The sequence below is a fragment of the Pinus tabuliformis genome, chromosome 1_2 (genome assembly GCF_031772625.1).
Source record: "Pinus tabuliformis cultivar Carrire ecotype Pingquan chromosome 1_2, CPIR1, whole genome shotgun sequence".
Taxonomy (NCBI): domain Eukaryota; kingdom Viridiplantae; phylum Streptophyta; class Pinopsida; order Pinales; family Pinaceae; genus Pinus; species Pinus tabuliformis.
Window position 1 is genome coordinate 131,480,826 of NC_142298.1, and position 13,365 is coordinate 131,494,190.

Consider the following 13,365-nt stretch of genomic DNA (forward strand, 5'->3'; position numbering starts at 1 on the left):
AGATTTCTGCAAGCTCAAGCAGAATGAGAAGAGCAAGGGCTATGGAGGACAGGGCACGCAGAGCTATGAGTTGCAGAGGACCATAGGGAGGATGTACTTCCCTACATTCGATGGCACTGCCAAGTGCACTGCTCGGGCCTGGGTTGAGAAGATGGACACATATTTCTAGCTCAACCAGATGACAGAGCTGGAAGGCATCAAGATGGCCATGCTGCACATGGAGGGGGGGCCCACGACTAGTGGTTTCATGGTTTGGCCACCTTGGGGCATGACAATGTGGCTTCATATGAGGATTTCACTAGGAGGGTGGTGGAACGCTTTGACCAGAGGGATCCGGAGGCCCATTTCAAGGAGCTGACCCAACTTCGCTAGACATGCAACCTAGAGCTATACATTTCGGAGTTTCTGCGAGTTTCAGTGATGGTCCCAGACCTATCAGAGGCTCAAAGGATATACACCTTCATAGAGGGCTTACTTTAGCCCTTGTGTGGACTGGTGAACTCACACAGACCCTCCATGCTACAGGAGGCAGTTATGTGCACTAGAGATTTGCAGGGGGGCCATCCCCAAGACCAGAGCACCTTTCCCTGCACGGACCCCTTTTCCCCAGAAGGGGCATGACGCTAGACCCCCACCTCAGAGAACCACCCAAGGGCCGGGGCAGCTAGATGATGAGACACGGAAGGACCTCAGGAGGAGGAATTTGTGCTTCACTTACCGGCAGCCCTGAGCACCAGGCCATCGGTGCATTGCTGGCAAAGCATATTATATTGAAGTCTTTTCAAACAGTGACCAGGAGGATGAGATGGAGCAGGAGTGTGGTATGGAAGACGACGAGAGTCCGACGGATAGGGGACCACCACCACCACCTCCACAGGTAGGGGCATCCTTTGCCCCATCTGGGGGAGTCCTTGCTTTTTTATGTGGGGTCCCCAAATTATGGACATTGAGGATCAGAGGCACTATACAGGGACAACAGGTGTCGGTCTTAGTTGATAGTGGGGCTACCCACAACTTCATAGATGCCCAGTTGGTTTAGAGGAGGGGCCTCACCACGACCGAGTTTGAGGGCTTTTCAGTCCTGGTACCAGGTGACTGTACCATGCAGTGCACTCAGTATGTACCCGCTTTGATAGTAGTTATGGAAAACTACTCTAAGACAAACCATTTCTTTGTGGTTGATGTGTCGGACACCAACGTGGTGATGGGTGTCCAATGGCTGTACTCCCTTGGGCGAGTCACTACTAATTGGAAGAAAATGGAGATGGAGTTTACTGGGCCAGATGGCAAATCAATGGTCCTTAGAGGCATGCATTCATATCCACCCCAAACAATCTCAGTAGATAGGATGGAGGCAGATCTGCAACATGGGGACATAGCATGGGCAGTGGAGCTGAGGGTTTCAGAGGTTGGAGGACAGGTCCAACCACCACCTCCAGACATACAGGCCTTGTTGGACAGGTACACAGTGGTGTTTGGGGATATTCCACCAGGGCAGCCACCAGATAGGGGATTCGAGCACACCATTGAGCTGGAGTCGGGTGTGCAAGCGGTGATCACTACCCCTTATAGGCATCCTAAGGCCTATAAGGATGAGATTGAGAGGGCCATCAAAGAGTTGTTGGCATTGGGCCATATCAGGCCAAGTTCCAGTCCTTTTGCTTCTTCAGTAGTGTTGGTGAAGAAGAAGGATGGAACCTTGCGCATGTGCATTGACTACCGAGCCCTCAACAGGAAGACACTGAAGAACCAATACCCCATCCCTCGCATCGATGAGTTGATGGATGAGCTTAGAGGAGCCAAGTACTTCTCTAAGATAGATCTACATTCGGGGTACCACCAGATCAGGGTGAGGGATCAGGACATCCCCAAGACAACTTTTCGATGCCATTATGGGCACTTTGAGTTCTTGGTCATGCCATTTGGGTTGACCAACGCCCTGGCTACTTTTCAGTCATGTATGAACCATGTGTTCTGGAGGTAGTTGAGGAGATTTGTGCTGGTTTTCTTCGACGATATCTTGATTTACAACAGGACTTGGGAGGAGCATCTCCAGCACTTGGAGGAGGTGTTGTGTATTTTGGAGGAACAACAGTTTTATGCCAAATTGTCCAAGTGTGAGTTTGGCTTGACAGAGATGCTCTACTTAGGGCATATCATTAGTGCAGATGGGGTGAAGGTCCATGAGGAGAAGATACGAGCTATCCGTGATTGGCCAGCGCTGAGAGATGTGATAGTGTTGAAGGGCTTCTTGGGCATCTGCACATATTTCCAGAAGTTTGTCAAGGTGTTTTCGCGGTTGGCATCTCCCCTGATAGATTTGACCAAGAGAGGGGCTTTCGCATGGACAGATGGGGCACAGATAGCTTTTGATCACCTCAAGGAGGTGATGAGTAGTTGTCCAGTTCTAGCACTTTTGGACTTCTCCCAACCCTTCACCATGGAGTGCGATGCATCCGGGGAGGGAGTCGAAGCAGAACTATCTCAGGATGGGCACCCCATTGCTTTCGAGAGTCGGAATATCTTACTCCATGAGCGGCCATATTCTATATATGACAAAGAGATGTTGGCCATCATGCATGCATTGGCCGATTTTCGACAGTATTTGGTGGGTAACGGGTTTCGGGTGAAGACCGATCACAACAGTCTTCGTCACTTCATGGGGCAACAGGGCCTTAACGACAGACAACAGAGATGGGTCAGCAAGGTGCAGGCCTATGACTTCGACATAGAGTATGTGCAGGAAAGCACAATGTGGTGGCTGATGCTCTATCTCGGAGATCCACAGGCATATCACTCATGAGCATCTGCCATGATTGGAAGGCCCAGTTATTAGTGGAGTATTCTAAGGACAAGAGGTCATGCAAGATTCTAGAGGATTCCCACGCAAATGAGCACTAGCAGGTGATGGATGAGGTCATCTACTACAAGGGGCACATATTTCTGGTGCCCAACTTGCAGTTGAGGGAGAGAGTGCTCTAAGTAGCACATGACTCGCCATTGTCAGGGCACCAGGGGTTCAGGAAAACATACATGGTAGTCAGGGAGCGCTTCACATGGAAGGGCCTCAAGGGGGACATGTTGAAGCACGTACAGGAGTGTGAGGCATGTTAGAGGAACAAAGGGGAGTTGATTCATCCTACAAGATTATTACAGTCGCTTCCCATCCCCGAGGGGAAATGGGAAAGTATCTCCATGGATTTCATCACGGGGCTCCCCACAGTATAGGGCAAGGACTGCATTTATGTAGTGGTCGACCGGTTGACCAAGTATGCCCACTTTTTTGCCATCCCTACCAAATATTCAGCTTCACAGGTTGCAAAGTTGTTCTTTAGGGAGATCTTCAAGTTACACAGGGTTTCTAAGAACATCGCGAGTGACAAGGATAGTAGGTTCATGGGAGGCTTCTGCAGGAGCTTTTTAGGTTGGTTGGTACTGAGCTCACCTCTAGCACAAGTTACCATCCCCAAACAAATGGCCAGACCGAGCGAGTTAATCAGTGGTTGGACGGGTACCCGAGGAACCACGTGACTGAGCAGCAGAGGGCTTGGATCCGGTGGCTACATTTGGGCGAGTATTGCTACAACACCACCCACCACATGTCCATCGGTATGACTCCTTTTCGTGCCTTGTATGGTTATGATGCATTATCTTTTGCTGATGTTGTTTTTGGAGACAATTGGGCCCCAAAGGCCAAAGATTGGATCTAAGAGAGCCAAGACATCCTCAAGGCTCTCAAGGATAACTTAGTGACAGTGCAGAACCAGTAGAAGGTGTACGCAGATCGACACCGGACCGAGAGACATTTCGAGGAGGGGGATTTGGTGTACCTCCGGTTACAGCCGTACAGGCAGTCCACGTTGAAGCAAAAGGGGGTCGAGAAGCTACAACCCCGTTTTTATGGGCCATACAGGGTGGTTAGGTGAGTTGGGGAGGTGGCCTATGAGTTGGAGTTGCCTCCGAGGAGCAAGATTCACAATATATTCCATGTCTCATGCCTTAAAAAGGTGTTGGGACAACAAGTGGCAGCAACAGTAGAGTTACCCCCATTGGATGATGAGGGCCACTTGGTTTTGGAGCCTAAGGCAATTTTGGAGAGGAGGGAGAGGAAGTTGAGGAGCAGGGGCTGCAGGACCATCAGGGAGTTCTTGGTACATTGGAAGAACTTGTCAGATGCGGATGCGGAGGGTGAGCACATTTTGGAGCACCCAACTCTGACGTTGCTTGAGGGCAAGCAACATTTGGGAGGAGAGGGCTGTCATGTCCCTTCCTAAAAGCATTTGTAACAGGGTTGTCTCTACACAATTTTGCACAATTTTGCCAGGAAAAGGACCCAAGTAGTTTCGACTTAGGGGCTTAGGAGAAAATACAACCAAATTAGTTTTCTAGTGGAAGGTGGGGGCCACCCACGTGGGAATGCGTACTAGCCAATTCAAATTGCTTGGAGGGAATTCATATAGTTGTTGGAGGGACCCACATGAGGCAAAGGAAGGCCCACGAAGTCATAAGGAGGAGGAGCCTCTCACTTGGGCATTCATTCATCTTGCATATCGAATTTTACTTGACTGTTTGCTCGAGCTGCTTAGCCGAGTCAACTAGCCGTTCAGCCACGAATCTCTCAAGCTGGAGATTCAACCTTACCTTCGAGGGACTACGAGTGCCATCTTAGGAAGGCAGTTCCATAGCATCTTGAGGAGTTCCAGGAAGTATATGCAGCACATCCATTCAGCGATCACCAGGAAGTGCGTATTTTTGGGCCAATAGTAGAGGAAAGAGTTACCTTGGGCCAGCCATTAGCCAAAGAAACTAGGGAATTCGAAGGTCATCATTGGGTTAGCATTCAAGAGGACTTTTGTAGCAGGAGAGGACAACAAACAGGCAGTTGGAATTCCAATCTTGGAGGACAGCGCAGGGAGCCAGTGCAGGCAACACGTGGGTCTTGAGGGGAAGAGCTATAGGCTGGAATCACAACTAGGAAGGAAGGAGATTCAGAGGAGGGTTCATCTCAGAGATTTGAGGCAGTTTCTAGGAGGTTTTACAGCTTCTTCCAGCAGGCCGACTTTTGCAGTTGCTGCTGAGGTTGGGCCCCTTGGGGGTCGAATTTCAGAAGTGTGAACTAGACCAAACCCTTCCTGGGTTTTGGCCAAGGAGCAAGAAGCTGAAATATTATAATTTTGTGAGCACGGGAAGCATTGATTCCAACCCTTCAATTCCAGCAGCCAGTGCAGTTTCTGGGCAGTGCAAATTAGTTTTGGTGCAACAGTTGGGCAGCCTTCAGATCAGCATTTTCTCACCTGGGTTTTGTCACACTTGTCCTTAGAGACAAGCCCAGGTGCACCATTCTATTTTATCATTGTATTTTCCCTTGAAGAATTAATAAAATGGCTTAGCAATTCTCTATTTCCAGCGTTTTCATGGGTGCTTGATGTGTATTTCGTTTTTCTGATTGCTAGACTATTTTCTTGCTTTGTTTATCACTAATTTCCTGTTCAGGAACATTACATAGACTATGATGAGACTTTTGCCCCAGTAGCACAGTATTCATCCATCAGGACTATTTTGGCACTTACAACAAAGATGGGGTGTAAGATCCACCAGATGGACATGAAGACAGTGTTCCTCAACGAAATGGTTGAGGAGGAGATTTATATGGAGTATCTAGAGGGTTTTGAGTTGTTCAATGGAGACACACGTGTGCAGGATGAAGAGAGCTCTTTATGGGCTCAAGCAGGGTCCGAGAGCATGGTACACTCGTATTGGCAACTACCTTCGAGGATTGGTCTTCACTAAGAGTGAGGCAGATGCCAACCTGTACTACATCATGGTTGGAGGGTTTCTGCTCATTCTAGTGCTCTATGTTGACAACCTTATATTGACTAGAGTAGACCACTTGATCTAGGATTGCAAGGAGGACCTTACAAGTAGGGTTGGAATTTGGATTTCTCTTTACCCGTCATACAATTTTTTTTTTACGTTTTGGGTTCTTATGCTTCCCGTCAAGAAACGTTATGTTTAAAATTTCACCCTTCAAGAGTGATGTTCTCATAATAAATTAACCATTCACCAATAAAGGATTGATTAAAACATTACCCTCTAATAACATAATTATGTTAAAATATTTCACATAGTTATCATAAGGAAGAAAACAAAATGACCATAACACACAAATGACTTATTTGGTTTGAAATTGCATAGAACACTTACAATAAAATCTTTAGGATCTAAAATCAAATGTTCTTGACTCAGACATGCCATAGAATTTGTATATATAAAATATCACTAAGGAGATTTTATGGGACATATAAGATGACCAACATAGTAAATCAATTGAATGTTAACAATAAAAACTATTAAAATGGTTTATGTTATGATTTACATAATCTAATATATATTATTGGATCTAAAGATAAAGTACATTTTTGTGGATCATGGGATATACACTAATATTAACAAGATTGAATGCATAGTGTCTGAACCTTTTAAAAATTAAAAGGCTAATCTTATAATAATGGACATTGTGGTCTTAATAGGATGTTATAGGATTGTGTTATGATTTCCTTCTTTATTATTACATTCTCAAAGAGAAAAAACTTACAAGTATTAAATATAGTAAAAGCATCTTCTATTTATCACCAAAATTTAAGAAAAATTATATATCCACACACACATATTTTAAAATAACAAAATTTAAGAAAAATTATATATCCACACACACATATTTTAAAATAACATTGAATAAAATCGTAACAAATTCATTTTAAAAGATCGTGTGATATCTAACTACATTTTTTAGAAAAAATAATTTGACTGAAAATTGAAAAATATTTTTCACCTTAATCTATTATTCAAAAACTATACCTTTTAAGATTTATCAACTAAAAACTAAATATATTTAAATTATAATATTTTGACATACCATTGTGAAATTTTCAATAAAATTATATTTATTTTGCTTATTGAAAATATATAATCAATTGATGATTATCCATTCCTATCTTTAAACTCTCGTTTAAAATCAATCATATGAAAAAAAATGTGATGATTATCCATTCCTATCTTTAAACTCTCATTTAAAATCAATCATATAAAAAAAATTGTGAAATATTAGTTATATAATAAGGTTAAGAAAGACTCGAGTATTCAAAATATTGGAATGTAAAGTTCGTCAGCGAAAAGAACAAAATAATAAGAATCTCATTCCTTTTAAGATGGATTTTAAGATCTTGAACTTCATATCGTGGAAGTTTCAAAACAGATAAGAAAACGTTAAAGAAAATGAAAAAAATTCATCATGAATATTTAAGTAAAAAATATTGACAGTAGGAAAGTAAAAGGAAAAAAAATGGAGTTGTTTAACAAGGCAGAGGAATTGCCTGGGCAAAAGTGGACGGAATCCGCGCAAAAAAAAATTATATAATCTTGTAGAGGCAGTGTTTGAATCGTGTTTTTATGATGGAAATAGATTCAACACCATAAAAAATGTCTAGCACACCCAAAATTTTGAAGTTGAACAACTGTAACTTGGATTTACAAAAACAAGATCAAAAGTGATTTCGGCGAGGTATTCATTGCAGATATTTGCAACGATAGAAACACAGAGATTCATGCTGCAGAGGATGCCTCTTATCCCTTCTTCGTTGATGAAAGAATCTTCTAAATCGTCCTTGCCTGTGTTGATATTCTATTGCTATGAACTAGCTATATCATTAGAAACAACATGCTGCATACTGTTAATTTCGGACCTGGATGCAAAAAGTTGTTCTTCGTCTATCTTGAATGGAAGCAGGAAATCTGTGATTGTAGCCATAGTTCTAAACATTGGTCTTGCTAACCGGTTACTGGTCTAACCGACCGGTTAGCAAGCCCACTGATCAAAACCGGCCAAAAAACCCGGTTCATTAGCCCATTTCGCCAATTTTTACCTTAAACTGGTGCTAACCGGCCGGTTTAGGACGGAACCGGCCAGTTTTGTATCAAACCGGTTGGTTCCGTCCTAAACCAGCGGGTTAGAGGCACGCCCACCGTAAACTCCAAAAAGCGTATCGCTGACTGTGTTTTAGGGGTTTTGGGGGGAAACTAAGGGTGTTTTCCCTCCAAAAACACCTCCAAGCCTTTAAGAGGCCCCTTTCAGTCTCATTTGTCTAACACAACTGATTTAGAGTGTTTGTGAGTTTGTTTGTGAGCTTGGAGAGTGTTGAGTTTTTGCTGAAGTAGTCATCTTGGAGTTGGAGTTGGAGCTATTTTGGAGATAGTGTGTAGCTGTCAGTGGAGTTGTCATCTTCAAGAGGAGGCTAAGGAAGCTAGTTTGCATTTCCAAGTAAGGATTTGCACTTGAAAATTCCTCATTTGACTGCTATCCATGAATTAATTTTTTTTGTGTTATAAATTTATAAACTTCTCACTTCTATGATCTATCATCTACGCTATGAACTCTCTAGCTCTATGCTATCAAATTTTGTAGCTTGCATGTGCATTTTTTTTCCTACATTTATTATTGGTTTTCCATGTTGCTTAGCTGCATTTTTTTTTTAAAATGGCAGATTTCTTTGCAAACTGTGATTATTTCAAGCAAACATGGCTCCAAAAGGAAAGGACAGTGCATGGGCTCATTGTGATGTAATTGATGGAAAAATGATATGCAAATTATGCCATAAATCTATTGGAGGTGGGGGTATTCTTAGGTTGAAACAACACTTGGTTGGGATAAGAGGCCAAGTAAAGCCATGTGATGCACCAAATGCACTATTAGGTCCTATTAGAGCAGAATGCATTTCCAAGCTTGAAAAATTTTATGAAGATAAGGCTAGGAGAAGGCCATCCAAGATGACATTGCAAGGAAGAGGGAATTATTAGAAGCCATGAAAGAAAGTGGGTTTGATGATTATGAGATTCAAGACTCCTCTTCTATCCCTTCCACCAATGACCCCTTTCACTATGTTCATCCTTCTTTTGGCCAACCATCAAAAGGAACAAAGAGAACAAACATCCAAAGTTATTTCTCATCTTCTGCCAACATTGCCTCTTCTAATCCCACTTCCTCCCAGCCAAGTTCTCAACCCACTTTGGATCAACATTGGAAAAGACAATGCAAAGAAACTTCTCATCAATACATTGCTAGATGGTGGTATGATTTAGATATCCCATTTAACGTTGCTCGCTCACCTTATTACCAAGCTATGTGGGACTTTGTTATCGCTGCAGGAAAGGGCTTCAAAGGGCCTAGTATGCATGACTTGAGGGAAGCTCTTTTGCAAAAAGATATATCTTCCATTGATGAGTATTTGGTTGAGTTTAAAGGTTCATGGCTCAAAACAGATTGTTCCATCATGTTAGATGGATAGACCGATGGAAAGAACCACACTATCATTAATTTCCTTGTTTCTTACCCTCAAGGAACCATGTTTTTGAAATCAGTTGATGCATCTAATAAGGTAAAGGATGGAGCCCTTCTATTTGAGCTTTTGGATGACATTATTCAGGAAGTTGGAGAGCAGCATGTTGTGCAGGTCATCACTGATAATGCCTCAAACTATGTTTTTGCTGGAAAGATGCTTAAGACCAAATATAAGACCATATTTTGGACTCCATGTGCTGCACATTGCATAGACCTCATGCTTGAGGATATAGACAAAGTGGAGTGGGTAAAAAACACTGTAGAGCATGCCAAGTGCATTACAAAATACATTTACAACCACTCATGGGTATTGAGTCTAATGAGGAAACACACTGGGGGCAAAGATCTTGTTAGGCCTGCAATTACGAGATTTGGAACTCACTTTCTCACGTTGCAATGTTTCAATGGTCCACATAAAAACTTGCAGAAAATGTTTTCCTCTGAAGAATGGTTTGAATCTCGGTGGGCTCGTAGACCAGATGGAAAAGACACCAAAAAGAAAGTGTTAGACACTTATTTTAGGAAAAGGTCTCTAGAGCTTGTGAAAATTACCGAGCCCCTTGTTAAGGTGCTAAGGTTGGTGGATGGGGAAAGATTGGCCATGGGCTACATTTATGAGGCTATGGATCAGGCAAAGGAGTAGATACGAGCAGCTTACAAGGACAGGTTAGCTAAATATGGCCGTATATGGGAGATCATTGATAACAGAGGGAACAATCAACTCCATCATCCTATACATGCAACTAGGTATTTTTTGAACCCAAAGTATCACTATAAAAATCGGCTAGGAGATCTGCATGATGGGGAGGTCAGAGATGGATTGATTGATTGCTTGGAGCGCATGGTCCCTAGCCATGCAGACCAGTTGGAAATACATAGACAACTCACTGTTTTCAATATGGCAGGTGGTACTTTTGGCAAAAGCTTGGCAAAGATGTGGACCAACCAGGTAAGCAATTCCAATTTCCAAATTGTTTTTCTTTTCAAGTTAAAATTGTTTACGTTCTTTACAATTCAAATTATAAACTAAGTTACTAATTAATGTCTTTTTCTTTACAGCACATTGGTGGGAGTCATTTGGTGGCCAGTGTCCTCAATTGCAAAGGTTTGCAATTAGAGTCCTCAGTCAAACTTGCAGTGCTTCAGGTTGTGAGGGCAATTGGTCTGTTTTTGAGCGCATACACATGAAGAAGAAAAACCGTTTGGAACAAAAACGGTTAAATGATTTTGTTTTCGTGCAATACAACCTTCGACTGAGGAGGAACCAAATGATGAGCAAAACACCTGATCTAGATCCCATTGTGTTGGACGATATTGATCCAACATCAGAATGGGTGGAAGAGACTGAAGATCCTGTGTTTGAGGCTGATTTTGATATCGACATGGCTTTAGCGGGGGATGAAGCAGATTATGTGGCGGCATCAGAACCAGGATCAGTAGCGGCATCAAGGAAACGCAATGAACCAATGGAAGGCACTAGTCGTGCAGGTCGACAAACTCGTGCTTCCATTAGGTCCACTTCTATTGTCATTGGTGGCATTGATACTGAGGTTGCAGATCAGGCTGAGGCATCCTCAGACTCTGAACCAGATGATGTCTATGTAGCTCTTGATGATGATCCTGTGTCTAGTAGTGGTGATGAACTTGATGATTGATCATGTGTACACTGTAGACTTGTAGCATGACTGTGGGCCAATGGCCTCATAGCTTGCAACATTGTTTTTGGACTTTATAGGCCATTTAGAGCCTCATTTCTTATGTATTTTGCTATTTTGTCGATGATATGTATTGCACTCGGTGCCATTTTGATATATTCACCTTTACATGGTATATAAATGAGCAAACTTTGCATATTTTGTCTTTATTGGCTTGGAATCATGGTTTTACATCTTAAAAATAGTTTTGTTTCATTAAAAATTAATTATTTAATGTATTTTTTTAAGACCGGTTCGTTTAGACCAAACCAGTTCCGGTCGGTAAACCGGTTCATTAGGTGGACCGGTCCGGTCACAGGTTCTAGTTTTAAAAACATTGATTGTAGCTAGTTCCAACTTTGCAGCTATTCTTTCCTCCAGCTGAGCACGACACTCTAAGCTCGTGGTCCAAGCGAGAGAATAATGAAGAATCACAAATAAGAAGCTCACAGGAAGAACATCATTGTCTGGGGGTCCGGGGGAAGAAGCCTGACGATGGAATCGATAACGCCTCTCTTTTCAAATCTTGAAAACACGTGAATTTCTTCGCAATCCAAGGAGTTATCATGAAAATTGCGTCTGTAATCGTTGGCCCTCAAAATGTCAACGATCCAATGATCTACTTAAAAAATATCACTCGACCAATGAGTTTCTCCGGCATTTCCCGCCTTCGAATACAGGCAATTATCTATCCAAAATAATCAAACAATAGTGTCAACAGATCATTTATCCACTAGTTCTCACAACTTTCCACAGAATTGCCTTCGTTTCGCTGATATCTTGTTCCAAAAAGGCCCTTTAGTACCCTCATAGAAATAGCCTCAACGCGGCTACTTACAATAAGCATTTCTTCAGCCGAAGGATGAATATTTTTACAGTTTCAGAGAACTTCAATCGCGTCTTCTTTGGTTTTACAATATTACTTAGTTGAAATAAAATTCAATTTTCTTGCAAATATTACCTTTACAATACTCTTCCGTCATCTCTAAAAACTCTGTCGTGCATCTGAAAGTCACAATGTTGAAATGATTCATGAGAATTGAGGAACCGTAGCAGTAAGTTGCTATCATTTCAAAAATTTATGCCCCTCCAGCGAAGGTTTGTGGGAGATAAATCTCGTTCACTTCAGAAAACCACTTCTGGAAACCAATGGAAACTAGTCATTCAAAGCAACCGAAAAAGATCAGGATTTTAAATTTTATGTTTCCAAAATGAAATTCAATCAAATTTGAGATGAAAATCACCTTGTGAAGCTTGAAACTGTGGCCTTTAATGTACACTGTAATAGTTGTTGGACACCCTGTGGTTTCAACCCATGACCAGACGCTTCATCGCAGAATCTCTTGACTAGCCGTGTATACGATGGCATTACGATCGCTTTCGAGTAAAATGTAGGGGCCATCTTTGGGGAAAGCTAGATTCATGCCATTGTCACCTGTGTTATTCATCGCATCCCTGAAAGGGTTTGATGAACAACGACTTCTTCATGATCTTCATATATGGTATCCACAACACCAACTCGCCAGCGGATGCTCTCTTCTGTCCTCCCATCATGATCAGAAACACTGCCGTAAAAATCCTCAGGGCAGATAATCAGATCGTCCATGTCAACTTATGCCAACAAATCTTTTAAAAACCTACCAAATATTGGAAAAGCGTGGCAGGGGCTTTCACATTTTCTGCCTTGGAAAGGTGCAATTCCATTCGAGGCAAAAATATTATAATCTTATTTTGCTTTGAATGCAGCAGCATAGCAATTTCGAAGCTTATTCTGGTCGGTTGTGATTGCATGTGGGTTGCATCAGGATTGACATGGAAAAGGGCGTTAAATGAATGAATTGTGCTACTCCCTCACACATCTCATTGTCTTGTATTAATGTAATCTGTAAGCCTATTAAATGTCATACTGCTCCCCTGCGATAATTTTGTTTTATTTGTTTAGACTCGGTCCCTCCTTCTGACCATTTTATTTGCAGGAGGAGCTAGGTTAACCAGATTTACAAGGTATCTGATATTTTTATGTAGGCCGACAGGGTGGGTGCCTGAATATCAAGGTAACTGTTGTTAAAGTGGTTATTTATTTTATCAATCAATACTATTTTTATCATACAATTTTGTTTAACATATACAATAAGGACGGTTGTTAAAGTGGTTATATTGTTGTCTTTGTCATCCTTCGTCATTCTTAATGGGATTTGCTACGATTCTTGGCATTTTTTATTAACTTGTCAACTTTATCTGTCTTTTTTATTAGTTTATTAATTTTTTCGATTAATA

The 13,365-nt window shown here is 42.0% G+C and overlaps 1 protein-coding gene across 1 annotated transcript in view; it reads left to right on the forward strand.

The window, feature by feature from the left end:
• LOC149204863 (PGR5-like protein 1B, chloroplastic) overlaps window positions 1–13,151 on the forward strand; it is a 261,252-nt gene extending 248,101 nt beyond the window's left edge. The window contains exon 11 of the mRNA XM_089394812.1: window positions 13,114–13,151. Coding sequence (XP_089250938.1) covers window positions 13,114–13,134 — 21 coding nt within the window. The 3' untranslated portion in view covers window positions 13,135–13,151. The remainder of the gene's footprint in view (window positions 1–13,113) is intronic.
• Window positions 13,152–13,365: the final 214 nt, after the last annotated feature.